This window comes from Rhipicephalus sanguineus, chromosome 9 (genome assembly GCF_013339695.2).
Source record: "Rhipicephalus sanguineus isolate Rsan-2018 chromosome 9, BIME_Rsan_1.4, whole genome shotgun sequence".
Taxonomy (NCBI): domain Eukaryota; kingdom Metazoa; phylum Arthropoda; class Arachnida; order Ixodida; family Ixodidae; genus Rhipicephalus; species Rhipicephalus sanguineus.
The window spans coordinates 46,491,248-46,516,992 of NC_051184.2; the positions used below are offsets into that span (position 1 = coordinate 46,491,248).

Consider the following 25,745-nt stretch of genomic DNA (forward strand, 5'->3'; position numbering starts at 1 on the left):
TTTTTTTTATTTTCGGTCACACCTACGATGTCACCGACATTTGCTAGGCAAGACAAGCTTGGCTTGAAAAGTTTTTACCATCCAAATGTGCAGAATAGATTTTACGAATCGTTTACTTGAAGCGAAGAGAAGACATGGGTCCTTATGCGTAACAATTTGGGAGTTTCTAACCACCAACAAAGGAGAGCTGTGAGAAATAGGAATAGCAAGCGCAAAGTGATGAAAGACATATGTTGACGCAGATACTGTCACCTTGCACGGCTACCAGCAGCAAAAGCGCTATGCAGTGTTGAGGCTGAGTAATGCTACTAACAAACATGCGCTATAGAAATAAAAATAAAAATAATTTTCCATATGTGAGCGTTACCCGCATACCAGTGATAACCGTCAACGGCGTCATAATCCGCGCAGAAATGTCTGCGGTCAAGAACTGCTTCAACATAACCACGTTAATCATAATGCGCAGGCGCTATCAAAGTGTTTGAACGCCACCTAACAATTTCTTCGATGCCGACACGCTCTTCCAGGCTCTGCAGAACAGGTCTGAGATAACGCGGGCTTCATATCGGTGGCAGCGGTGTAATAATGCTCCCGGAATCCGCCCCACGATTGCACGAGCTGCGTGCACAGAATGACAGAAAGCCGAGATGGTTGGTAGGGATTCATTCTAAAATACGGGGGTTATGCAAACACGGACATCTCCCCCTGCCCCCACCAAGACCCTCACGATGTCGTCGTTCCAGTTGCCCGCTAACGCAGACGAGGACATCCTTGAACGCAAGATCGACGAAGTGCGAGGCAACCTGCAGTCGCTAAACATATCGTACTGCGTCGTCGCGCAGCCTGCTATCACGGTTTCGCTTTTATCCAGCGTGCGAAATCTTAAGACTCTGTCGTGTATCGGCTGCCCCCTGAGAGTGAGCCGCCTCTTGGACCGGCTGCTTATGCCGTTGCAGAGCGTGACTCACCTCGAGTTCTCGCTCCTGCACGACAAGAACTACGTCAAGGAGGAACTCCTGAATATCGCGGACGTGGCGATCATACACGACAGTAGGGGAACCAATATCAGGAAGATGTACGTCGAGGTAGCTGACGACGACAATATGAAGGTGTTGCGGTCGTTCCTGCAGTACTGTCCGGTCGTGATGGACCTCCACGTACACGCCATACGCTACACTTGCTTCGACTTCGGCACGATGCCGTGCTTGCCCAACGTCGAAAACCAGCGCAAACTCGCGGCGTTCACGTTCACCTGTGAAGCGTCGTACCAGACGCAGTCGGAACCCGCGCAGCCTCTCGACTTGCAGCGCTGCATCGCAATTCACGGTAACGTGGTCTTCAGGGGAAGGACGAAGGACTTCAGCTGCGTCCTGCTACGCGACCTGGTCATGTCGCCCAAGCCGCTGCCCCTGCTCGAGCCCACCTTCCTGGTCGCCGTCGACGGACCGGACGTCGGTTGGCAGTTGTTGAATGCCGGCCTTCGACACAGCTGGGGCGAGCTACGCAGCCTGTGCATCGCGCTCTTCTCTCGAACACCCCTCGAAACCGTCTACCCGGCGGTCCATGGTAGGTCCGACGCAATTCTTCGCGACTTCTTCGCCAGGCTTTGCAACCTCGTCGAGCTGAACGTCAGCTCCTTTCATTTCGGCGACGGCATCGACTTCACGGAGCTGCTGGCTACGCCTGCTCTGCAGCGACTGCGGGCACTGGCCCTCCCTCCCTGCGGCCTGCGTCGGAGAGGCGCCGTGCGCCGGCTCGCCATCGCTCTCGGCGACATCGAGGACCTGGATATCCGCGTCAACTTGGACGGCCGCCACAGGAGCTGCACTCTCTGCGATCAGGAACTGATCATCGAGCCTGCGGACGCCAGCGCGTTTCGCATCGGCTCGGGTCGTCTTACTATAAGCAATGTGCCGAGCCTCGCTTCGTTGGACTTCCTCGAATGTCTCCGGGTGTCCCATGTGCGGTTCATCGACGTCTCCGACAAACCACGCTTCGATTTCGCGGCGCTCGCCAAGGTTCTGCGCTCCAACGACACCCTCCGCTTTCTCGTTGTGCAATTTCGCTACGCCGCCTTCGGCGAGCAGTGCTTTCAGGTACGATTAGTTCGCCCTGGCGCATACTTTTGAACGCCGTTTCTCATCAAGTTGTGTATTTCTCACGCCATGGAACTGCCTAATAAGTGCTTATAACAATTGGCTGTTGTCAGAGCTATTGGTTTAGCATGCACGAGAAGTGAACGCGCCGTTCATTGAGCGTATATAGTGCACAGTGATGGGCAATTGAAACGCGATACTTGCAGCACGGCGTGGCTCCTGGCGGTGAGGGTAAAGGCAAGAGTGTTCGTGACACATGAGCACTGCATCCGATATACAGGGTGTCCCAGCTATCACGCAGCACGATTTTAAAAAAAGGAGGAACGGCGTTACGCGAAGCACACCTACTGCATATTGTTCCTAGTACACTGGAGTAGCCACTGCTATTTATTTCGGTAATGAGGTTTAATTAATTAGGCATAATTATATTTGCAACTCGACAAGTACTCACCTAATTGTCAAAATTCCAATGAGGCGTCTCTAGGCATGCTCAAATGGCATCTAACTGCGCTATTTTCAACAACGCGTTAATTACGTGCTGATTTTTTCCAGCTGATAAAAAAAGCCCGCGAAATATGAAAACTAACACGTGACTACGCTCCCACCCGCAAAGGCAACCAGCGCCCTCAAATAAACTTACTGCTAACAGCCGATTTGCTTGTTGTCCGTTGCCAGAGACAGCGTTCCGCATTTTGGTAAGGGTACAGTTCGGGTGCCAACAATATGCGTCGCAGTTTCGCTGGGATTCATTCCGTTTGATAGTACGCCACTATCATTATCCATATCTCACGGCCGATTGTTCTCATTGATAACGCGGCAGGAGCGCTGTTCTGATTGCGGCCTGACTCTGTAAAAGAAAGCGATGCGTTTCTTCGGCCAGGGAGTGTTAGATAGGGCAATCAAAATATTTTTTTTTCTTTCTGCATTTTTTTCGTTGATACTGGCTACCTCATAGCGAGCTTGTTTGAGGGCGCTGGTTCCCGATGCGCGCAGCGATTATAGTCACGCGTGACTTTTCATGTTTCGAGGGCTTTCTTGGTCAACCGGAAAAAAATGAGCGTGCAATTAGCACGTTGTTGAAAATAGCGCAGTTAGATGCCATTTGAACATGCCTAGATACGCCTCATTGACAATTTGACAATTAGGTGAGTACTCGTCGAGTTACAAATTTAATGACGACTAATTAATTAAACCTCATTAACGAAAAAAAAGCAGTGCCTACTCCAGTGTACTAGGAACAATATGCAGTAGGTTCGCTTCGCGTAACGCCGTTCCTCTTTTTTTTAAATCGTGCTGCGCGATAGCTGGGACACCCTGTATATCCGTTCAGTCCTGTGGTTGATGGTGGTGCCAGTGCAGCGCTTCTTGCCATGGCTTCAAAACACTGCGCTCAGCTGGTGGGCGCGCGTTACAAATGGTTGCAGCGTTCTGCCGGCGCCATCAAGAACCACAGACTGAAGGACTGCTTACCGAAGGCAGTCACCGTTGGTCACGAACGCTCTCACCGTAGTGGCGAATGCTCTCACCGTCACGCCCACCGCCAGCAGCGACGCGCTGCGAGTATCGAGTTTCCATCGCCGAGCACTAAGTACATTTCACAGCCATTGTCCGTCGCGCGTTTAGTACGTCTCCACCGAATAACATAACGATCTTTGTGGCGGCGTCGTTAGTGCTTCAGAAAGTTTACGCTTTGTTCCTTGCAGACCTCCCTGCGCCCCGCGAAGGCTTTGCAGCGCCTGTGCCTCCTGACCCAAAGCGAGCTGGTGTCCGAGGCCGCGGAAGGGATCGTCCAATCGCTGGCCCACCAGCTGACGTCACTATTTTACGTACACATGCACTACGTGAAAAGAGGAACGCTCGGGGAGACCAGTGTGACGTGGATCCAACTGCCCGAAGGTGACGCGAAAGGCCAGTCGCGCCGAGGAAAGGTCGTTCAGGGCGTGCCCTGCATTATGTGCTCAACCCAGACGTTCGTAGCGCTCGCGAAACCGCGCATTCATAAATATCTGTGGCTAGTACCTGAACAGTAGTAGACCGAGCAGCGGGAAACAGGCCCGTCATTGGTCACGGCAACACCGTTATTTCAATCAGTGACACTTGGATGCCCCATGATTGGCGTGCGTGATTCTTGTACGCGAATCACTTTTCACGAATAAGTAATCTATTTTACGGCTAATAAAGTTTTATTCCTTCTAATGACTGCGGTGTGTTTCTCATGAAAGCAAGGCGCGGTCGCCCATTCGCCTTCCAAATTGTTGCGCTTTAAATAACCAGGGAACGTATGAGGATAATAGGTTAGGTTTAAAAAAATATCACAGTTTCGCCGCAAGGGCGAAGAAACGAATGCCATAGCAACAAATTTGATTGTTATATGACGCAAGGCTAGCAGTCAACTCTTTTGGATCTGATCTCGTCGAACGCAACAAAACGTTGGTTTTGGGAATGCGACCGCTCCAGGGACCAACACGGTTTTCCTGCGTTCAGTCTTCTAAACGCGAAGCCTCGAGAGCAGAGCAAGTTTACGAGCCACCTTTTGATGCCTGTCGAGATAGCGACCGCGGCCTTATCAGCAGTGTTCGCAGTTGCTGCTGGAGCGACGCAGCCGATTTCCGACGGTTTTCCCTGCGTCGAACTAACTAGAATATCTGGCGAGCACGAGGCGTGAGATCGCCCATATCATTAGTATTTTTTTAGTGTTGGCATCCCATTATACCGACATAAAAGCAATTACAAAATTTTTAAGGAGTTTTTCTAATTTTGAATGTGACGCGTTTACATGGTTCCAGGGAATCTTAATACACGCATAGAACCAAAGCGCAACGCAACCGCTTTCCTACACCAACCTGCTTTCGCTCCCCACCAAACACTGGCATTGCCGCCTGCACACCGAGAATAATAACCAACCTTGTGCTATAAGCGTCACACTGTAGAGCTGCAAGAAGACGTTAACATTGCTCCAGACGGCACACAGAATATACAATCAAACCTCGCTATAACGAAGTAGCATGCGGACCATAAATTAGTTCGTTGTATCCGACATGCGTTGTAACAGCTGAGTGGAAATAGGCACTATGCTTTCTTTAGTCATGGTGGAGTACAAATATGCGGACTGGTGGAATAAAAGCACATTTGGTTGATAGTCAGCGCCGTGTTTGTGCCCTTTCTTTGTCCCATCTCGTAGCGCTGTTTTCTACTTGAAGGCACTAACAAATTGGTCATCTGGCTCACCCAAAAATACAAGATACAAGGAGGAGGAATAAACATTATTACGAACCAGCAATTTAAGCAAGATACAAAAACAAATTATTATAGGCTTCGAATCCACTGCAATAGAGGTGGTCTTAACCTGTCACCTTGTGGTATTTCAAACTAAAGAGACCGACACATGATAAGGCATAATTCCAACAGAACACAGAAAACAGAACAGAAGAGAGCACAACAGAATGTCAGAACCACATTTTAAAAAATTGTGGTTGTAAACTGCATTCCAATAATTATTCTTCTTTTCATGCTACCCGTCGACTTTTAAACATCGCTCAAACCAAATATTCCTTCGTTGTAGCCGACGGCACGGCGGCGGCAACGTCTGCGGTTTCGTTAAAAAAATATTGTCACTAAAATAAAGCGTCGCCGAGAAACGTTCGTATTTAGTTTGCTATGACCAATAATCGTTATATCAGTGTTCGTTATGACGAGGTTCAGCTGTAAGTCCGCTTTATATATGAACCGCAAAGTGAGAGTTGGCAAACTTATTTCATACTCTCCTCCCAGGTATGCCTCAGCATCCTCGGTACTTTTTTCGGGAACCGCCTGGTTCCCAGTCGAAAGCATCGGCAGCGTCATGATCTCCGTACAGTCGCCAATGAACGAGGGGCCCTTCTACAACGAGCCGCTGAGGCCGACCGTGCCGCCTTTCTCCGCACGGTACAGCGACAGGGCGCGACACGACACCGCCAGAGTGGCCAAATGCAACGCCGTGGAAGCGTGCCTTCAGGATCAACCTCGCTACCCGCCATACCTGGTCAGCGCCATTCTGAAGACGCTCGCCGAGTCGTATACAACAAGTACGAGGACAGGGTCAAAGCCCTGGTGAAAATGAACATTTCCTGGCAGTTGTTCCGGATGCTGGGGTTTAGGATCTCGTACACGGACGAGCCGCTGCTGTCCCGGCTAAAGCAACTCCACCAGAGGGTCAAGAAAAAGATCGAAGGAGATGGCGCTGCTCAAGCTTGCAAGCGATGAGCCGCTGCCACGGCCAGTGAGCGAATCTGGACGCGCGATATTCGAGTTTAAAAAGAAACGTAGGTAGAAATTAAAGGATGCGAGACATGAATCCAGAGTTCATCTATGTAAATTGCGAAGGTTACGTCTGTACGACCCGACTTCTGTGATGCTCGTAAGGGACGAGTGCATTCATACGTCAGTTGTTTTTTTTTCTTCGCGCGTCGAAGTAATAGTCGTTACGACGCTTATGTGAATAGGTAAGCCAGGTGCTTCAGCAATATGGGGCGTTCAAGAAAGGCATTGTTTTAAAGGCAGCTTTGCAAGTATAAAACGAGCATGGGCCAATGCCGAGGATAGCGCACTGACGGCTCAATCCATAGCGAAGGTAAACCAGGCTTCCGCTTTCAAGGCCCCTTCGCCCAATCCCAAACAACCCGCCTTTTAGACGATGTCACGGCGCATGCGCCCTTCACCTAGGGGAAAAGTCGCGGCACACCTATTCATCTTGGAGACTTTTGTTCTGGAGACGCCAGTTGTCCCGGTCCCATGCCAAAACCCTACAAAAAATTCGGCAGATCCCACGCCTTGTGGAAAACGGTGTCATGCGCAGCACTCTGCGAGTAGTCGTCTATGCTGCAATTTTTGGCATTGAGCCAAGCGTCACGAGGTGAATCGACGTGATATTGTTAGTGTAGTACTTGTGCACATCGTGGCCCTACCAGGCACGTCGACTACACTTGCGTTTGAAGGGTAACTTATGATATGACGTAATTACGGCACTCACTTTAGAGCAAAGACGTGAGTATTATCAAAACGAAGTGCACTTTACATTGCGATGATGCGGATATCATACGTAACTTTCGTTAGCGTATTCCTCCGGGGTCGAGAAACGCTTCAATATAGCTTGCTGAATCATAGGAATACAAATATAACGTTTATTAGGCTTCAATGAAAGCTGAGCCAACACTATAATCACAATTGAGGTTGACCCGGCATGACGCCTGTATCATAGGAGTACATATGTAATGTTTGTGGCTTTGTTATACAATTAGAAAGCCAGCACTGCAACCACAATTGACGCTGCACCGGCAATACGCTTGCATATGGTCTTTTTTTTTTTGCGAAGCAGTTTCAAGACGTGTCGTGGCGCTGTGGTGGAATATCTGACTGCCACGCAGAATGCTTCGCTTCTATTCCTGCTGGGATCCTAATTTTTATTATTTGCATTCGTCAGGTTAACGCTGATGATGTCGGTTTTTCTTAACACTATCGCATTTAAATTACCCATGTCTGTGGTCGCCTTTTCTGGGTAGATATAAACTGCCAATCACCTGTGTCGCATATCCGCTTACCGCGGCCCGTGGTATACGGGTATGTGCCACACTTGTCTGGAGGAAAGGGTTTGACGACGTCCGCGACAGGATCTTCACGTTATTCATGTTATGACCAGTCATATTCGTCAAACCCTCTTACCATCCCATGCCAATTTTGGTCTGCCAAGCTAAGGAGGCGATCACGAGAGCAACCAGACGTAGGCGGCTAAATAGGCCCAATTTTCAAGGATCTAGCAAGGGTTACACAAGTCGAAAGGGTAATTGTGGACTACGTGAAGCAGCCTCCCCCTTCATTACTCTATCGGCCCATTTTGTTGATGCGGCGGCTGAGGACGAAAAAAATTGTGACTGAGCCCTATGTAATGGTTTGGAAGCTTTAAACGACCCACTAGTTAATTGGCATTGTGTGATGATTGGTTATTTTACTCTACTGCCACGCTATATTACAAAGGTTAACGCGATTCCTTGCCCGACATGACGCCCGTATAGGGTCATTTTGCAAATGAGTTTCAAGCACCGGCATGGCTCTGTGGTAGAATATTGGGCTCCCATGTAGAAGGACCCAGATTCGAACCCCGTCCAATCCTGGATATTTTTCTTATTTCGTTTTTATTTTGTTGTTTCGCGCGATAGCGGTTACGCACACCGGCGGCGGCGGACAACTACGGCGCCAAAAACGGCCGTTGAAATAATCTCATAACAGCGTTCGCTGTAAAAAAGATGCATGCACGTGGCCCCAGGCGAAGCGAGCCGCGCGTTGACTTCATCATTGCGGCATTCGCGTGGTTAAAATATAAAACTAAAGCATTCAGGAGTTATTCCCGATTGAGTAAATTTGGGCAAGCGACACTTGGCGTGAGCATGTCAGGCCTACTACTACTTTCATTCTCTCTCTCTCTCTTTATTTATTTATTTATTTATTTATTTATTTATTTATTTATTTATTTATTTATTCCTATCGCATTGCGCTGTGCTCACTCCTAACATTTTCCTTCCTCCATGCCGGGAATTGGACGGCATAGACGTTAATGAACCGCCCCGACAGTTCATTATTACGGATACGGTGAACTTTATTGGCAAGAGTCCTGAGAGATAGCCAGTTAAAACGCTAACCACACGTACGCGTTACAAGGCGTCCGCGCGTGGCGTGCCGTCTCCCTACGTACGCCCTCTCCCTATGGAGAGAAAGGGCGCGCAGCTTCATGAACCAGCGCGCCCTCTCTCCCCATGGGGAGAGGGCGCGGCGCTGAGTCTACACGCCACGCTCTAACGAGTTGTAACGCGCACGTGTGCTTGGGGCTTAAGGCAGCATGTCGGCACTGCCTCACGTGGGAACGGGTAGGCCCCCACGTCGGAGTGGTGATTATTGGACCACTGATGTGTAGTATTATTTCCTCAATTTCTGTTGGCACACGCCCGCCGAAGTTTTCGAGTACGCCGACAGCCACACCGACGGCAACACGAGTCAGGCAATACAAGCTTCGCTTGAAAACCGACATTCGTGTGACTCTCACTTTGTCTTTGCGGAAGTGTGAAACCCAGGCGAGAGTGCAGGAAATGAGGGAATATGTCAATGGGCCTGTTCGTTGATATGCGTCCCTCAAGATCCCTCACTGCACGAGGTGGTGCTTCCCAAAAATCGCGGGTCTGCATTCACTCTTTCCGGGGGATATTGGACTTTCAGGACAGGTTAATTGCAGAATAGTAGACGTCGAAGCCATTCGCGTTTCTATGCGTTGCCAGAGCATTCGGCCTAGGAGCGGTGGCCCTCCATTTCCCGATGCCACGCATCCATACCAGTGTGGTGGTTTCTATCGGTCGAAGGCATACGGGTTTCACACTATTAGAAAATAACAATATGAGGCTCTAAGGTGAGAGCAGCTAAGAAGTGACAATTTCAAACTGAAGCTTCTGGTTTAAACGTGCGCCGATAACCCCATTCTTTAATCGTACAGCCTTGTTCAGGCTCCTCCTCTCAATAACAATGGTAAACTAAAACCATCACATCACCATGACATAGCCGATTTACTGGCAGAAAACGAGTAAACTTCAGTCAATCAATTAACTAAATGTTTTTTTTTCATTAGATAGGAGGAGTACGGGGCTAAAACTCCAGCAACTTAATAATAATAATGGCTGGGGTTTAACGCCCAAAACCACGGCGTGATTATGAGAGACGCCGTACTGGAGGGCTCCGGAAATTTCGACCAGCTGGAGTTCTTTAAACATGCACCTAAATCTAAGTACACGCCTCTAGCATTTTCGCCTCCATGAAAAACGCGGCCGCCGCAGCCGGGATTCGATCCTGCGACCTGCGGGCTCGAGCAGTCTGACGAGGTCCCGATCGCCTAACAAGTTGGCAAAGCAGCAAGATGACGGACAGTATTATGAAGAGTACAAAATAAACCGAACAAGTACAACATGGCATCAAGTGATAACAAAACTTCCAGAAATAATTACGCGTTCTTTATTTCAATTCTTCATCTTTATATACTTTATCTCAAAACATAACTAGTTTTATCATTTCTCCTAGTACTCTCACACCCACAGTCCTATATTCTTATCATGTACTGATTATAACCAGATTATAAATCGAACATCCAAGGACCACACACGCTTTTTCATAGATAAACCGTAGTGGGTATGGGCATAACCGGCGGTGCGAGACGTAACGACGAGGAAGGGAGCTGCATGGGGGACGGGCTTTTTCACCTAAATACCTTTCGTTCCTGCATGTCCGACGAGGCAGCCAGAAGGTCCCGGGCAGTCTAATCCGCAGAGTGCGGGTTCGGATAGAGTGAACGCACCAAGCGAGCGTTGTCCCGCGGCAGCAGACCATGGCGTTCGACAACCAACCGCGGCTCCCTCTGCCCCACGGTCTTGGGCAGAAAAATGGACCGAACGAAGGGGCCCCGGAACCAACCGCCCAACCCGAAAGAGGAACGACCGGAAGAGGACGCGACCGCCGCCCACCGCAACTGCTCAACGGGGACAACTTCGCAATGATTCCCGTAAGATACCACCCATACTCAACTGCGCGGAGAAGCCAGGTGGGACGGACCCTGCGCCCGCCGAACTGGGGAAGAATTCGCTTGCCGACTTACCAGAAAGATTTCTACCATGAACATACCAGGAATTCGCAGAGATCACCTGAAGAAGTGGAAGCCTACCGGAACGCCAACGAGATAACCGTCAAGGGACTCGGCGCCCCCAAGCCCATCCTGCATGTCGACGAAGCGGGCCTTCCAGAAATCATAACAAAGGCAATCGAGAACCTCAATTCCGGCTCCACGCCGACCGCATTGCAAGCTCAGTGCTGGCCTATAGCGTTCAGCGGCAGAGACCTCGTGGCCTTTGATTGCACAGCCACGAAATGGAAGTCACTGGCCTTCCTCGTACCAGCCATCGTCCATGCACAAAGCCAGCCGTCTGTACTCGACGATGGCGGACCTGCGGTGATAGTGCTGACACTTACACGGGAGACGGCCCTGCGGTTTCAAGTTGCTGTTCAGGAGCTTAGCAAGGGATTGGGGATTCGAACGATGTATCTCCTATCTGACGAACCGAAGAAGCCGCAGCTTCAGCAGCTGGAGGAAGGCGCTGACATCTGCGTCGCGACTCCTGGCCGCCTCACAGCCTTCATGGAGGAGGGAAAGGTAAATCTGGGCCGTTGCACTTTCCTGGCTATAGATGAGGCCGACCGCATGCTGGCGCTGGGGTTCGGCGAGAATCTTCGGGCCATCGCGGACAGCATACGACCGGACCGACAGACGTTCGTGACGCTGACGTGCTTAACGAGGGAGTCGCGGCAGCTAGCGTGCCAGTTGACGAAGGCTCCCGTCGACGTCAGCGTCGGGACGGTGACGCAAGAGCAGCAAATTCATCGCGTAGAACACATCGTCGTTGTTTGTGAGGAGGCCGAGAAGGAGAGCAAGCTGGTCACCCTGCTGAAGGACATTCTTAGCGACGAGAGCGACAGAGCCATCGTATTTGTCGAGATGAAGCAAAGGGTAGAAGACCTCGTGTTGACCTTGCGCAGTCGCGGCTGTCCAGCCGTCGGCATTCATGGCAACAAGACGGAGCAAGAACACCAGTGGGCGTTGGAAGCCCTGCGGTCAGGCAAAGCACCCGTCCTAGTAGCGACCGACGTGGCGACGAGGGCTGTGGAGCTGGACAACGTCCGCTACGTCGTCAGTTGCGACCACCCGATACACTCGAGCGACTTGCTGCGCCGCTTCAGGCACGCTGCTCGGCCCGACGGGACGGGCAGGATGTACACGTTCTTGAGGCCCAACGAACGCGTGCACGCCAAAGAGCTGATGTGGTTCTTACAAGAAAACAAGCAGCCATTGCCGCCACAGCTTCGTGAAGTCGCGAAGAAAAAGGCGACACGACAGTAAGCTGTACCTTTACGGCTACCTTCGGTTCTGTCGTGCCACATAGGAACGTCTGCGTAACATTGCAGCAACGAGACCACCGCACTCAGTTGAACGTATCAGGCCAGCCGCAATAAAATTTAAGTAGTTTTCGCCCCTTACAAACCTCGTTTGTGATCGCTGTTATTACTGTCACGCCTAAGGAATCCAGCAAATCGTACAACCAAATCTCGCGAGAAACACACCACATTATCCACTTGTTTGACTATAGATGAAGTATATCACGCTTGAGGTTTTAACATTATGCAAGCAAGACGCGCTTCTGAAGGCGTCTGTTTGGTCATCCACGTTGTACTTGCTGTACATGTCATACACTTGTACGTGTTTTGGTCCAAGCATACTGAGTGCGAGTGTACTGTCGCTAAAGTGTCCAACCTGATTACGCGGCGTTATGAAGGCGAAAGCGTTAGATGTGTCATCAAACACGAAAAATGACCGCCGGCGTCGGCACCAGCACGGATGATGTAAAAAGATGGTTGATCCCTCTGTCACAGGAATCGGTATAACACGAAAGTGAAACGTGTCGCCACAGAAGTAGTTGATTGCTTTAGTGCAATGATATATCAGAGCTTGTATAATGTCTATTGTTGTTCGGCAGATGTAGCACCGCCTGATGTGGACGCACTCATGTTGACGCCTAGTGGCACGTCTCCCTACCGACGACTAAGGCCCATGATCATAATTTAACCCTTGCGGTAGCTGAAGCTCTTAAAATATACGTGTACAGCGCATATGGTGAATCCCGCGCAAATATGGCATCAACAAGCGCATAATAAACACTGATACTTGATACGCACTCCTTCAAACCGTCGTGAAACGCGAAGAGGAACGCTACGCGCGTTGTGTCCTCTCTAGCCTGGCAGTTAGTTCTCACAGGGCGAGCGGGGAGAGAGAAACAACTTTATTGACGGCACAGCGAGGTCGTTGAATTTAGCTTGCCGGTGGTTCGAATGGTGGTGGCACGCGGTGCGACAGCCAGGCGAGCGTCGGAGAGCTATTTTTCGATATGGATGGATGCTATGAGCGAGGCTTGCGCTAAAGCCACCACCTCGCGGTGTGTTAAACGAAATTACACTCCTATTGGAAACGCGCCGAATGGGACGGTCGCAGCAACGGCGAATTTTTTTTGCTTTGTTTTTCGAGTTTTGTGGCACACATGTCACCACCTCATTATAAAGGGGACGCTCATAGTATCCATCCATTCATCCATCCATACAAGAGCACTGTGAGAGGATGGCGTGAAAGATAAAAGGCGCGTTGATATAGCCTCCGTTATGTGTTTGGCGGTAGCTCAGTGGGCTAAACTTCCGCCAGCCATCGTCGCGGACCGAGAGCTCATGGGTTCGACTCCTGTCAACGGAACTTTTTCTTATAGTTCTTTTTCTTTGCCATTTGATGGCGTTCATTTTGCTGACGTATTTCCGTGACGGAAATACGTCATGGAAACCTTGGTGGACCCCGGCATAAAACACTTTCGTGGTAAAAAAACCATCACCATGTGATGACTTCCGGCCACGACGTCACAGGTTGTCACATAGAAGCCATTATGACGTCACATCACGTGAAGCCGTCACATGACAACATCGTTTGGTCGTAAGTGAGCCGATTCCGCAGGTACGTGAGGTGCAGAAAGCTTGCAATGCCTCCGATCCCGGAGGCAGTCCAAAAACACGCTAGGTGCAGAAAGCTTTCGGGGGTGGAGGGATCAATGCAGTCCAATGACAAGAAGAAAACGACGATGGCTGTGGCCTTCGAGTCCTGTTAGGCGAATCCATAAAGGACCCTGTGATTTTTGCGCCATACCTGCAGGCCGCTATCAAGCGCACTCGCTAAATATTAATCTACGCATGCTACCAAATGTAACGAGAAATAATTCAATACCAGACAGAGGTAAAGCATTGTGTGTCGCTAGTCCGTAATCAGGCCAATCTTAATCTGTGTGGGTAGCCTGGTTTACCTCCTCCATCAGTCGACCATGCAGTATTGAACTATCTCCGGGGTGGCGCACTGTTTTTTTATTTATTTATTTCTTGGCCGCAGACGGCCGCATATTGCGAACCAACTAATAACAATAATATCTGGGGTTTAACGTCCCAAAACACAATATGATTATGAGAGACACCGTAGTGGAGGGCTCCGGAAATTTCGACCACCTGGGGTTCCTAAATGTGCACCTAAATAAGTAAACGGGCCTCACACATTTTCGCCTCCATCGAAAATGCAGCCGCCGTGGCCGGGATTCGATCCCGCGACCTTCGGGTCAGCAGTCGAGCGCCATAACCACTACACCACCGTGGCGGGGCTGCGAACCAACTAGAGAAAAAAATGCTTCGCATTTAAAGTGTGAGACGCACGCAGACATCCACCGCAATGTTGGGATGCACATGACGCGAAGCTTGTTTGAATTAGCCAGCTATCATCAGCAGCGTATGATACGGGCACAAGGTCATGTCGACCAATGACACCGAGAACAGTCACCAGCCCATAGCACAATGCAGTTCTTGTTCTTAAGCCGTGTTTTCCTCCAACAACTTACGACACTACAATGAGGCAAACTTTAGGAACTGGCTCGCCATGTTCTTAATCTGGGGCAAAGTCCCGCGCCGTAACCTTAGATGCAAAGGCGACCGCTACAGGCGCAGCTGTGCAATAGCTCATAGGGCACCCGCTAGATGGCGCGCCGCCGTTCCCGCGTCGAAAGCCGGTAGAGACTCTGACGGTGTGGTCAAGCATTTTCTTCTGTTATAATGCGGTGCTTAGCAAGGGGCGTTTGTCGAACCCGCGATGACGACAACAAACAGTCCTTGTATTCCTGCAGAAGGCATCGAAGTTGTTGCTGTTGGCGAGCGGGGATACTTGGGTTTACGTCGAAGGGTGGCTCAGGTATTGGGGTCGTCGTCGTAGCTTCATCAGAATCTGAAAAGGCAAACGCATCGCTGGCGGCCAAGATTTCTTCGATGTATGCAGTCGTCGTGCCCCTGCTCAGGTGTCTGTATTCTTGGCTGATGGTCGTTAGCATCACGCTCCCTTTTCCTTCATGCAACCGAGCAATGCCTCTTGCGACGCAAATGTCATGGTCTAGCAGAAAACGCTGATCGCTCTCGATGACACCTTCGATGTCTTCAGCTTTTTCGGTGCCGACGGGAATTATGACGCTGGAGTGAGACGGAATGGTAACTTGATCCTCGAGCATGTTCAGGATACGTTGACATGGATTCGTATCCGGCGGTGTCATTTTGCCCGACGAGAAACTTACCGACTTGGTCCTTCAGTCGATGACGGCGCCGTGATGGTTTAAGAAGTCTATGCCAAGTATGACATCCCTGGAGCAGTGTTGCAAAATTACGAAACTCGCAGGATAAGTGCAATTATTGATTGTGACTCTTGCTGTGCAGACTCCAGACGGCGTTATTTAATCGCCTCCAGCGGTACGGATTTCGGGGCCTTCCCAAGCAGGCATAACTTTCTTCAACTTCGATGCGAAGGGCCCACTGACGACGGAATGGTCGGCTCCAATATCGACGAGAGCTGTGACGCTGTGGCCGTCGATAAGAACATCCAGGTCGCTAGTTCGTCGTCTTGCGTTGCGGTTAGGTCGTGGCGTCGGATCACGGCTGCGTCGGTTTGCTCCGCTGCTTGCATGTTGCGTCGTAAGAGCTTCTTCGGTACGCGTGGTTTCGTCGTCAGGAGTCTGTCTGGTTCGCTTCGTGTTCTGAAGGTTTCGTCGCGGCGTCGTCTTCGGCGATGCAGGAAACATCTTTCGCAGCTCTTCACGCACGACCTCTCTGATCGTCTCACGCAGGTCGTCGGTGCCCAGCGCATGTGCTTCCCAGTAGTTCGTCGTCGGCATGCGACGGTTGTATTGTCTCGTACGCATTTCTAGGGCCTTTTCAATCGCTGTGGCCTCCGAAATGAACTCCGTGACAGTCTTTGGCGGGTTGCGTACAAGTCCGGAAAGAGCTTTTGCTTCACTCTCCGCATCAGGAAACAGAGCTTCTTCTCCTCAGACATGGCGAGGTCCACGTGACGGAAGAGGCGGGTCATTTCTTCAGTGTACATCCCGACATTCTCATTTGGGAGCTGTACATGGCTTTCCAGCGGGATTTCCGCCCTTTCCTTACGCAGAATACTTGGGAAGGTTCCGAGGAACGCGGCGCGAAATAGATCCCAGGTCGTCAGGGTGGCCTCTCTGTTCTCGAACCAGGTCCTGGCTCCATCTTCAAGGGCGAAGTATACGTAACGAAGTTTCTCATCACAGTCCCAGTTGTTGAATTGGGCAACTCGGTCGTATTTTCCCAACCAGCTTTCCGGGTCTTCACACAGTGATCCGAGGAAAGTCGGTGGCTCCCTGGGCTGATTCATGACGACCCGTTGAGGTGACACAGCAGCCGTCATGGTGCCTTTCGACTTCGTCGTCGCGGTCTTGGTCTTGTCGGGTAGGGGTCCATACTCTCGTGGGAGATTTTGCTGCCTGCGGCTGGCTCGCTGGTTGGCGTCGATGTCCCCTTGACGGTGTGGGCTTGGCTCACGGCTGGAAGGGGGCGTTCTGTGCATGGACCGGGAAGCACCTCTACCAGATGTCACGGGGTCGTGACGTCGACGAAGGCAGCAGTCGGCGTGTCCAAGATGAATCTCTTTATTTGGCCGAACTTGTGGCCGGGAAACGGAAAGCCAAACTACAGCAATACACACTGCACACCGATAGCGGCGAACAGAGCGTCCGCCGTGGATAATCTGCTCTGCGGTAAGGCGCGTCGGCATTTATACATGCAGCATCGAACATTTGAGCCTTATCGCTGGTGGCCGTGTTAGTTCGAGAATAATCTCAATTGTTCGCGTTTGCGCGCTCAAGCCTATAAGAGAATTCTAAGATAATCTGGAAGGTTCCCAGACATTAGGGCGCGGCTTGCGTAAGGCGGCGGCTACGCGTGCAACGGACTCATAAAAATGACAAAAAGAAGCGCGCGTGGCAATACTGTAGGAAACAATATATGCTTATCGCATGCTGGCCGTCAGTGTTCGCTCGCTAGGACTCGTGACGTAATTCATACCCGAATCTCCTACCCTTGCCGCGCCGACGGGTGGTGACTTAGGTCGAGATTATATGTACACTTTCTCCGAACGTGGGCGCAAGAATAAAAATAATCTGGTCTATACCGAAAACTTCATTGAAGTGAGTGAACGTTGAAGCATATCCGGAGTTGCTTGTTAAGTTATACTCAAGAAATGAGGCACGTTGGCGCAAAATAACGATGATTCATTCTGCTTCCTAGAAATAAAAGTAAACTGTCCATATAGGTTTTAAATGCGAAGCATTTCTTAGCGAACCTTTGGCACTTTGAGCGTTTCTATCTACGTATCTATCTATCTATCTATCTATCTAGCCGCCTACGTCTGGGTGCTCTCATGATCGCCTCCTTAACTTGGTGTTGACCAAAATTGGCATGGGAGGGTAAGATGATTCGACGAATATGACTGTCTGGTCATGACATGAATAACGCGAAAATCCTGTCGCGTACGTCGTCAAACCCTTTCCTTCAGACACGTGTGGCACATACCCGTTTACCACGGGCCGCGGTGTACGGGTATGCGCCACAGGTGATTGACAGTTTATATCTACCCAGGAACGGCGAGAACAGACATTGGTAACCTAAATACGAGAGCGTTAGGAAAAACCGACATCGGCAGCGTTGACCCGATGAATGTAAAGAATGAAAATTACGACCCAAGCAGGAATCGAACCCAAGCATTCTGCGTGGCAATCAGGTATTCTACCACAGAGCCACGCCAGGTCTATAAACTGGTTTGGAAAAACAGCCTACGCAGACGTAATCATGGTGCAACGTCAATTGTGGTTGTGATGCTGGCTATCTAAGTTTGCAAGCAAGCAATAAGCACTACATGATACTCCTACGATGCGTAATCCTACAATACAGGCGTCATATCAGATTAACGTCTGTGGTTCAAGTGTTGGCTCCGCTTTTATAGCAGCCTAATAAACGTTACATTTGTAGTGCTATGATTCAGCAAGCTGTACTGAAGCATTGCTCGACCACGGAGGAATACATCAACGAAAGTCACGTATGATAATCCCATCATCGCACCATGAAGTGCACTTAGTCCGCCAGAACGACAGTGTCATCTTCATTTCTTACGAGGCTGGGCGATGGCCTCATGCTGACCGAGGTTGATGCCAGAGTGACTGACAGCCGCTTTGTAGAAAAGGCTACGTAGGCTACATAGGCGCACATAGTCTAGGAATACGACAACCGCCATCCATTGATGTTGGTCTACCTAGCACTATCCAGCAGGGTGTCGGAACGGAACGAAAACCGAAAACGAAAAACGAAAAAAAAAAACGATATTTTTGACCGGCACGAAAACGTAACCGAAACTTTATATATTATTTCGTTCCGGAGTGAAACCGAAATTTTTTCAATCGTTTTTCGGTTCGCGAGAAAACTTCGCAATCCGGAACAACTGAGCTCATGCAATGTGAGCATATCTCAGGGTACAGCATTAGCGCGTACCTCAGGCAGGAATTCGAAAGCAAAGATATGTTGAAATTGTGTGAAAAACGAAAAGAGTGGCAACCAGAGATGTTTATATTAACGAAGGTGGACTTTCGCGCTCCTGTGACGCAGGCCAAAGTCGAGAGGGCATTGCCGGCGCTGAAGTTTTTTACAGCGAAAGCTGTTATGAGATCACAACAGCTGATTTTGGCACCGTAGTTGTCCGCCGCCGCCGGTGTCTGTGACCGCTATCGCGTGATATAAGAAAAAATAAATAGGAAACAAATTTCTAGGATCGGATGGTATTTTAACCCGCGCCCTCTGCGTGGCAGTCTGGTCTTCCACCACGGTGCCACGCTAGTGCTTGTAACTCCTTCGCAAAAAAATCTCTATACAGGCGTCATGTCGGGCAAGCAATCGCGTTAACATATGTAATATCGCGTGGCAGAAGAGGAAAATAACATCCAGCCATCAGACAATGCTAATAGTGGAAAAAGTGTGTGCGTTAATGCTTCCCACGAGTGTTGCAGAGTTGCCACACCAGAATTGGAATGACTCCGGAATCATTCCACATTTTCGCGACCCCGGAAAGGAATGGGGACAAGGCTTGGAGGAATGGAATGAGAATGGAATTAAGCGGATTTTGCACGAAATGGGATGGGAATAGAATAAGGCCTTTTTCCGAAAATAGAGCACGTTTTTGTCTACGTCCTGTTTTTCAAACTTCAAACATTAGTAAGTCAGAGCCTCAAAATTAACAATAAAGCAGTATTTTTAAAATGGCTTGGCTAATTACAAGCAAAGTATAAGCAACGTGCCTACTACAGACCGAGTCATTAGTTAAAATACAAACAAATGCATTATCCCAGCAGATACAGAAGGGAGAAAACACATTATTTCTGCGCGTTGGTTCCCGTTGATACCTTCACACAAAAGTGGCGAATACTCTATGCACAGCCTGATCAACAATCAACGAGCAGTTTAGTACCTGACACACGTAAATACCCTTTGCGACAAGGAAGACATTGCATACCTGCGCACATGCGAACACAGAAAGTTCTCCTCACCCCATCTATGCTTGCGAGGAGCGCTTGACAAGCGTGAGTGCTGATGAGCAGTACTGCGGCCCAGCGTTCGGTATTCGATGCAAAAGCACAAGGTGCCCGAGCGGTGCACTGTTCCAACTAATACCAGCAGATCCTAGAGGGTTTTCTTCCCCATTAAGCAAATCTTAGTTTTCTCCATATTCCCGACCGCTCCAGACGCGTGGCAAAACTGCTTAGTCTTCTTGAATACTACTTTTGTCAGCAAAAAAAAAATACGCTATGTCGTCATCTTAGCATTAACACATTTAAGCTTAAACAATATTAAAACACCACCATTAGTTCAAACACGCTGACCATGCAAATACTATAGGTAGCGGGAGAACTGCCCCTATGGAAATTAGTAGGGTGGTTGTACTGCACGAGATAGTCACCAAGCTACTATCCCTCGACCTTGGTAACGTGTTTTGCGTACTTTTGCACTTCTTAATGCATCTGATGACATCAGATTTATGGGGCGTTCATTCTTAACTCGATAAAACTATCAAGATGCCTTTCCTACGTTGAAGAATTGCCGGAATGGAATTGAGCTGTCCGGCCTTTCCCAAAGTCCGAATGGGCTAAGTTTTTTCATTCCGAGGAATTGAAAGGAATGAAAGTGCAGCAAGTTCTAATTCCCCGGAATGGAATTGGAATGGAATGAAGGCGCCCATTCCGCAACACTGCTTCCCAACCACTGCAATGTGCCCAGCCATAATACTTCATCATCATCAGCCACAGCACAAAGTGCACATAATGCCTTAAAGATGTGTAGCGGGTACCACGATTCTTCGAAGAATGACCAAAAATGGCATAGCGGGAACTTCGCTATTTCACAAAAATTGTGATGATTTATGGCGTAGTGGGTATTTTGCATGAGTACTTGTATCAGTTGCCTCAATAGACTCTACAATGGGCTCTACAAAGTACGCTCTTTCAGCTTTCGATATGACTGTGCTGCATGTTCCGCGCAGGCCTGGCTATCTTTCTATCAGAACAGCGGTCTCGCACATCAGAGAGTACGCTCAATGACGTGCTGCTTCTGAGATCGTGCTCCCTCCCTTGACACAAATCATTGAGCCCACTAAAAAAAATTCGTATTTGTCTTTTGAGCAAATAAATACTATGACTTTGAAATTAATACTGGTTTGTGCTAGTTGGTAGAAATTCGTGGTACAGTTACTTCCGCTCCTCTGAAGAACGTGTTTTACCCTTGTCCTACTTTCTTAAGGGGAGGGCAAGTAACTACATCACAAATCCAATGTTTTTTTGTGATTAGCTTTACTTCAAATTTTTGAATACAAAAAAAAAAACGTTACGAACCGTTACGGAACATTTTTTTTCTCGATCCGGAACAGGAACGGAACGGAACTTTTTGCGGTGGAACGAAACTAAAACCGACACGAAAAACATTTCGTTCCGACACCCTGCTATCCAGGCCTAACAGCCTCGACGGCGTATACCTCGCCAACGCGAACGGTGGCTTCAGGTTCCGACATGTCGCCGGCTCTATCGACAGACAATTTGTTGACGAAATGACCGAGGCATCCACGATTTCCAACAGCTGTACTATACCTCATACTTCGCTACACATGGGCCCCACGTCACCGCGATAACGACCGAATCCAATAACAAGTCATGACCAGCTGCTGGTGCTCACTGACCACGGTGATGGTGACCTTGTTCAAGAACTGTCAAGAACTTCTTCCACACATGTACACGGGTTCGTAAAACTTGCGTGCGTTCCCCATCATAAGGGACAAGTATAAGCATTACATATCAGCTTACCGCTTCTGGTGTTGGTAACACCCACGTTGCCGTTGGCAGCGTTACCCAACTGTAAACAACTAGTTATATAACACATATGCGGCTGTTCAACATATATGTGGGCGTATAAAATTTATGCAAGCCATTAGCTTCATTTTGTAACGTTTACCTAAGTAAAAAGAATTACGCCACATTCACCTTCCCGCCGCATGCTTCGCATAACATCGACTCCCACGGTACGTGGGATCTGCCGAATTTTTTCAGTAAGGAAAATATCTTTGTAGCACATGTTGCAGGGACTGTTGCGGGTTCTTAAACGCGAACGGAAAATGGTAGTCCCCAAGCGAAATTACGAGGAACTACGACGTCTTATCGCTCTGTAACTCCTGAAAAATAACGAACAACCATTATGAGATATACAAATAAGAACTGCTTCGTGATGGAAAACAAGTGCTACGACACACCTATACTGTACCCGTGAATGGGTACCAATCCGTAATTCATGATCCAGTTCTTGTTCATAAACAACAAACACGATGAGTAATGCTGCTAGCAAACATATGCCGCAAAAAATTTGATAAAAATGCAAATGCTAGCGTTTCGCGCTAGCATTCGACGCAAGCGTTTCACGATAGCATTAACCGAAGTGAACAGCGAGCGTTATCAAAAGTGAACAGGCATTCTTAAAGTTGCGTAAACGCCACCTCACAAGTTCTTCGCCGGCGACATGGGATCACAGCCCTCGCGAGAGTGGCGTGAAACAACAGAGCCTTCATATATGCAGAGCGATCAGGCAGCGTGGTCGTCCCAGCTGCCGAATTCGCCTCGATCGAGCTTGGTGCATCACCCCAGACACGATCGCGATGTCGTCGTACGAGTTGCCCGCCAACGCCAGCGAGGACGTGCTTAGAAGCAAGATAGACGAAGTGCAAGGCAACCTGCATTCGCTGAACATATCCAACTGCATCGTAGCGGTACCGGCATTGCTATTGTCGCTCGCGTCCGGCCTCAGAAACCTACAAACTCTGTCCTGCATCGCGTGCCCTCTGAAGGCGAGCCTTCTTCTGGACCGGCTGCTGACGTCGTTGCAGAACGTCACGCAGCTGGACTTCTCGCTCGTCGACGCCATGGACGACGCCAAGGAAGAACTATTCAAGATCCGGCACTTGGGGATCGTGCACGCGGGTAAGCAGACCAATATTCGCAAGATGTACGTCGAGGTGGCGGACAAACACAACACACAGGTGCTGCTGCTGTTCCTAAATTACTGTCCGCTCCTGAAGGACTTGCACGTTCACTTCGTGCACGACGTCAGTTCTGACTTGTGCGCGGCGACGTGCTCGAGCATCGCCGACCACTTGCTCAATCTTGTGATATTTACGGTCACTTGCGAGGCGCCGTCCACGGCGCAGTCGGACCCGAGGCAGCCGATTGACTTGCGTTACTGCATCGACCTTCACGGTAACGCGGTCTTCCGAAAGAGTCCGCTGGCCTTCAACTGCGCCCAACTGCGAAACGTGGTCCTGTCACCAAATTCGACATTCCCGCTTGAACCAGTCGTCCTGGTGGCCGTCGACAGACCGGATCTCGGTTTCCTTATTGGCGTCCCTCGGTACAATTGCAGCCAGTTACGGAGCCTGTGCGTCCTGCTGTACGCCCGCAACCTCGACCAAGCCGTGTATCCGACCATCAGCACTATGCACAGCACGGCCCTGCGCCAATTCTTCGCCAAGCTTCACAACCTCGTCGAGCTTAACGTCAGCTCCTTCCACTTCGACGACAGCGTCGACTTCACGGAGCTCCTGGCTGCACCCGCCCTGCAGCGCCTCCGAGCGCTGTCCCTGCCACCCTGCGGCTTGCGTCCGGAAGGCGCCGTGCGACGGCTGGCCCTCAGGCTCGGCGACGTGGAAGACCTGGACATCAGACTGAACTTAGACGGCCGCCACAAGAGTTGTCGTTCGTGCGACAAGGAACTGACCATTGAACCTGTGGATGCGAGCGCGTTTCGCAACGGGTCTGGCCGTCTTACGCTGAGCAACGTGCCTAACCTGGTTTCTGTGAACTTTCTCCCGCATTTCAAGATGCCCCACCTGCGATTCATCGACGACTCCGACGTGCCGCATTTCGACTACAGGGCACTCTCAATGACTTTAAGCTCTAGTAAAACCCTCCGCTCCCTCGTCATCGGGATGGCCCTCATTAACTTCAGCGAGATGTCCTTTGAGGTAGGTACTTTTGAATGCCATCCCTCTCCCAGCGGCGCTTTGTTATTTAAAGGGAGACTAAAGAGCAAAAGTTTTTTTTTTTCGTATTAGCAAATGACTCTTCGTTCACAAGAACACCACGCTCGCTGTGAGAAGACTCTTAATGCGTGAGAAAACGCGTAAGGAGAAAATGCGGGTGGCGGCGCCGTCTAGAAATTCCCGTATCAGTCGCCGTGACGTGATAGATTTTGACGGCTTCTACCACGGGCTACGTAGTTCCTAATCGGTAAAAATGAAGTACATACATTGTCTTGAGAGGAATGCAGAGACTTAACATACCAAGTTTTAAAAAACTTAGTTGAGCCAATGTGGGCGAACTACGAAACACTTTGAAATCAGTAACGTCAGCATCGAAGATTTCGGTTGGAAAACTAGAAGTGACACTTTTTATGCTGGTTTTACAAATCTATTCTTTAACCTATGGTGGTGGCATTAACGACGCTAGAGTACATTTTATATGCCGTGCATGAAACTTGATGGCCGGTGATCGTGGCTACGTTGTGAAAAACGGCGTTCGTCTTTTGCTGCTCTGGGGAAAAAAAGCAGAAAATGTTTTAGCATGGGCACGTGGTCGAAAACTTGCACTGATGCGGTGAGATACTTCAGCTGGACGGATAACGTAAGGAGGGCTATTAAGTAGTGAGCAAAAAAAAACATGTGAAATAATGAAATATCTTAGCCATGTTAGCACCAGCGCCACAGTAGCAGTTCACAAAGCTGCTCCTTTCTTTTTTTTTTTCAGTTCTTGCTATGCCCTGCGATCGCTCTGGAACGCCTGTGCCTGCTCACCAAGACTAAGCTGGCGACATGGAAAGCGCATTTGGTCGTGGAAGCCATGGCCCGCCAGCTGCCAACCATCTTCTACATCCACATCCACTATGTGGATGTTGAAACGGGCTCGGAAACCACTGTCACCTGGATTGGCCGACACGAAGGCGAAGCGGCGGGCCCATCAAGTCGACCAAGTGTGATGCAAAAGAAGCCTTGTATCATGTGCTCCACACAGACCTTCGTGGGCCTCGCAAAGCCGCACTACCGTGAACTGCAGTAGACCAAGGAGCACGTACATCGCCTCTCAAAGGGTCACTGCAGCATCGACACCTCGGTCTTGGATAGACACTTTTTTGCCTCTTATAGATTGACGTGTGTCGCGAAATCTCATGTGCCTCTTATTCAAAAGCGTCACCTACAGATATATCGTCGTAACACCTCCAACATGACATTCGCTTTTAATCGCAAACTAGCGATTTGTGAAACAGCTAATGAATTTTATTGCTCCTCCTGACTGTAGTCTAGTTGCTACTCGGGGACACCCGATCTCGCCCACCTAAAGTATCGTCAACGTATCTAAAACTTCCGACAGGTTGACCCAAATGTGATAAAGATCTCGTCAGCACCTTGCATGGGTCAAACATTGTCCGAATATTTAGATACGTTGACGACTTCTTAGTAGTTCCTGATTATCCAATTAACAATTGTGACTTCACAGTAGCAGTGCAACGTATGATGTTTTTAAAGCTGTCTCTCATAATCATATCGTGGTTTTGGTACGTTAAACCCCATAAATTATTATTATTGTTAAGCTGTTCTAGATCTGTTACGCACGAGCTTCCAGAAGAAAAATAACATTCGGCTTTTGAACTACGTCTTCAGTTTTTGAGAAATCACGTGTGCGGGATGTTTGAACCCAGGGCGAACAAGCCATTACTTCCGTTTGGTTCGGCACACTCTAATCTCGTGAAGAAGAGTGTCGTGGTTTCTTGTCTCCCCAATGCTTTGAGGAAATCTTGCGCCCACAGCATTGGAGAAAGCTTTCAGTCTCAGCTTCGCCGCCTTACTGAAGCTGGACATGCCTTAAGATCGCAATTTAGGAAGACATACTTAAGAAAGTAAAGCGTGCTCGTAGCGCACGATAACAGGAACCGGAAGAGCTAAGTCGAGATAATGAGAAAAAGATGGCAGTTATTCTATATTTCATGGAATTTCGCACTTAAGAAGGTAGTGCGAAATTTCATCGACCTTCGTGCGTA

General features: G+C 49.4%; 3 protein-coding genes across 3 annotated transcripts; all 3 read left to right on the top strand.

Annotated features, from left to right (window-relative positions):
* Positions 1-566: 566 nt before the first annotated feature.
* LOC119405109 (uncharacterized) lies at positions 567-4,235 on the top strand. Its single transcript, XM_037671903.2, has 2 exons — positions 567-2,096; positions 3,800-4,235. The coding sequence occupies exons 1-2, from the start codon at positions 684-686 to the stop codon at positions 4,124-4,126; spliced, it is 1,740 nt and encodes a 579-aa protein (XP_037527831.1). The 5' UTR covers positions 567-683; the 3' UTR covers positions 4,127-4,235.
* Positions 4,236-10,491: 6,256 nt separating this feature from the next.
* Positions 10,492-12,054, top strand: LOC119405488 (probable ATP-dependent RNA helicase DDX5). The gene has a single exon (XM_037672322.2). The coding sequence runs from the start codon at positions 10,492-10,494 to the stop codon at positions 12,052-12,054; it is 1,563 nt and encodes a 520-aa protein (XP_037528250.1).
* Positions 12,055-22,280: 10,226 nt separating this feature from the next.
* Positions 22,281-25,231, top strand: LOC119405111 (uncharacterized). Its single transcript, XM_037671905.2, has 2 exons — positions 22,281-23,676; positions 24,458-25,231. The coding sequence occupies exons 1-2, from the start codon at positions 22,315-22,317 to the stop codon at positions 24,764-24,766; spliced, it is 1,671 nt and encodes a 556-aa protein (XP_037527833.1). The 5' UTR covers positions 22,281-22,314; the 3' UTR covers positions 24,767-25,231.
* Positions 25,232-25,745: the final 514 nt, after the last annotated feature.

Bases quoted from the DNA above. Each gene is read 5' to 3' on its own strand.
- LOC119405488 (XM_037672322.2), top strand. From the start codon at position 10,492: ATGGCGTTCGACAACCAACCGCGGCTCCCTCTGCCCCACGGTCTTGGG.
- LOC119405111 (XM_037671905.2), top strand. From the start codon at position 22,315: ATGTCGTCGTACGAGTTGCCCGCCAACGCCAGCGAGGACGTGCTTAGA. The intron at 23,677-24,457 runs GTAGGTACTTTT...TTTTTTTTTCAG, and splicing joins TCAGCGAGATGTCCTTTGAG to TTCTTGCTATGCCCTGCGAT.
- LOC119405109 (XM_037671903.2), top strand. From the start codon at position 684: ATGCAAACACGGACATCTCCCCCTGCCCCCACCAAGACCCTCACGATG. The intron at 2,097-3,799 runs GTACGATTAGTT...TGTTCCTTGCAG, and splicing joins TCGGCGAGCAGTGCTTTCAG to ACCTCCCTGCGCCCCGCGAA.